The 2168-nt window shown below is 54.5% G+C and overlaps 1 protein-coding gene across 1 annotated transcript in view; it reads left to right on the forward strand.

Annotated features, from left to right (window-relative positions):
- LOC102765226 (arachidonate 15-lipoxygenase-like) overlaps positions 1–1729 on the forward strand; it is a gene marked incomplete at its 3' end in the record, with an annotated part of 7917 nt that extends 6188 nt beyond the window's left edge. Inside the window, 6 exon segments of the mRNA XM_015566900.1 lie at positions 207–293; positions 391–560; positions 695–816; positions 1378–1395; positions 1398–1471; positions 1599–1729. Coding sequence (XP_015422386.1) covers positions 207–293; positions 391–560; positions 695–816; positions 1378–1395; positions 1398–1471; positions 1599–1729 — 602 coding nt within the window.
- Positions 1730–2168: the final 439 nt, after the last annotated feature.

A 2168-nucleotide genomic window follows, 5' to 3' on the forward strand; every position in this document is an offset into this window, starting at 1 on the left:
TTTCTTCCTTTACCATACAGCCTTAAGTCAATGGTCTGTGGAATGAATTACAATTTGACTGAACACTCTTGGTGTCGCGGGACCACTGAACTTCATGTCTGCTTTTCCTGAAGACCTGGCACCTTTCCTGTTCTTCAGCTCCAATTTCCTGCAGGGACTTGCTTCAGGTCTCTCCTGACTAGTTTTTCCCTGCTCTCTTCCTCCAGCTGATAATCCCCCACCTGCGATACACCATGGAAATTAACGTGCGGGCCAGGAGTGGGCTGGTCTCCGACATGGGCGTTTTTGACCAGGTATGAAGAGAGAAGGGGGCTCCTGGAGCTCATGCTGCCTCTGGCTCTGGCCTCCGGCAGGTGGAGTTGCCTGACCCTGCCCATCCTTGCTTCTCAGGTGGTGAGCACCGGTGGGGGAGGCCACGTGGAGCTGCTTAAGCGCGCTAGAGCCTCTCTAACCTATAGATCATTCTGTCCCCCCGATGACCTGACTGACCGGGGGCTTCTGGGAGTCAAGTCCTCTTACTATGCTCAGGATGCTCTGCGGCTGTGGGAAATCATCTATCGGTGAGGCAAGGGGAAGGCAGGGCTTGGGGGGGGGTGGGGGGGCAGTGCCCTGACCTGGCAATGTGGGCAAGGAGCAGAGGGCCTGGAGCTCCCTGTCAGCTTCAGCCTTCTTGGTCCAACCCCCTGGCTGACAGCTATGTGGAGGGAATTGTGAGTCTTCACTATAAGACGGACAAGGCGGTGAAAGAGGACCTTGAACTGCAGACCTGGTGTCGAGAGATCACTGAGATTGGCCTGCTAGGGGCCCAGGACCAAGGTAAGTTAAGCCCCTGCCCTGAGACCTCCAGTGTGGAAGATTCCTCCTGGGAACATCCCCAGAACCCTCCCTGCTTCTATGAAACTCTCCAGAAGCATGTCCAACCCCTATTAGAATGCCCGTGGCCTCCTCAGGTTCTTATGCAAGAAGAATCCCTCTAGGTCCCAGATGCAGTGGGACCAGTGGCTGCTCATAAATGCTTAACAACTGGATCTCTGGGGGGGAAAAAAAGCCCTGGTTTGCAGCATTTGCCCATTTCCTTGGTGTAAATATTTCCACCATAGCTACTGTTGTAATGTCAACCAGCTTGCTAAATACCACAACATTTAACATAACTGACACGTGTGAGCCAGTGTGAGCCATACCAGTACCCCATTGAGTAGGACCCGCCCAGGAGATCTCCCTGTTTCTCCCACCACAACTCATGCTCATGTCAGTTCCCACAATAGTTCCTCAGAGCCCTTGACACCCTTTCTTCCCTTTCGTATTGTCCCTGCGCAGCCTCTCTGAGCTGTTTCCGTTCCTGGCCTCCCAGCTTCTAACTCTCCTTGCCTCTTGCAGGATTCCCCATGTCCTTAGAGTCCAGCTTTGCCACTTTGTCACCATGTGCATCTTCACCTGCACTGGCCAGCATGCCTCCGTCCACCTGGGCCAGGTACTTGTTATAGGGGGGCCCTGGGCATTTGCACCTGTAGCGGGGGTGGGGGTGGGAGCTGTGTGCAGGTGGCTAAGGGGTTTTTATGCTTAGCAGACTTTGATTCTGGATATCTGCCCCTTCTTAGTTGGATTATTATGCTTGGGTCCCTAACGCACCCTGCACAATGCGGCAGCCCCCACCGACCACCAAGGATGTCAACACTATCAAGTCAGAGACCATGTCTGCTCTGCTCTCCATGATATCCCACCGCCTGGCGTAAGTCTGCACACAGCAGGTGCTTGATGTGCATGTAGGACTGAAGGAAGGAAGGAGGGGTGATGAGGGAGAAAGCCAAGAGCAGAGAAAGCCCATGCGGGTAAATAGAAACCTTCCCGCATGTTGATCTCAAGTCCCCTTTAATCGACACTCTGTGGCCGCACCCCGTGCAGGGAGTTCACCCGGTGAGGGTGGGGTGAGGAGCAGATTGTGGGAATCTTACCAACTGCAGCACGACCTTGTCCCCACTTCTCGCCTTGTCCATGGAGAGAGGGTGGGAGACCTTACCAGCTGCCTCGCCTGCCTCGTTAAGTCCAGGGACATTCCTGTCCCCAGACCAGGGATGAGCTCAACTGGCATAACCGGTGTCAGAAAGAACAGAGAATGCCAAGCTCAGCTGTGTTACCACTGTCCCTCCTCCCAGGGCCATCTCCTGCAT

Source organism: Myotis davidii, unplaced genomic scaffold (assembly GCF_000327345.1).
Source record: "Myotis davidii unplaced genomic scaffold, ASM32734v1 scaffold2803, whole genome shotgun sequence".
NCBI classification, from domain to species: Eukaryota; Metazoa; Chordata; class Mammalia; order Chiroptera; family Vespertilionidae; genus Myotis; species Myotis davidii.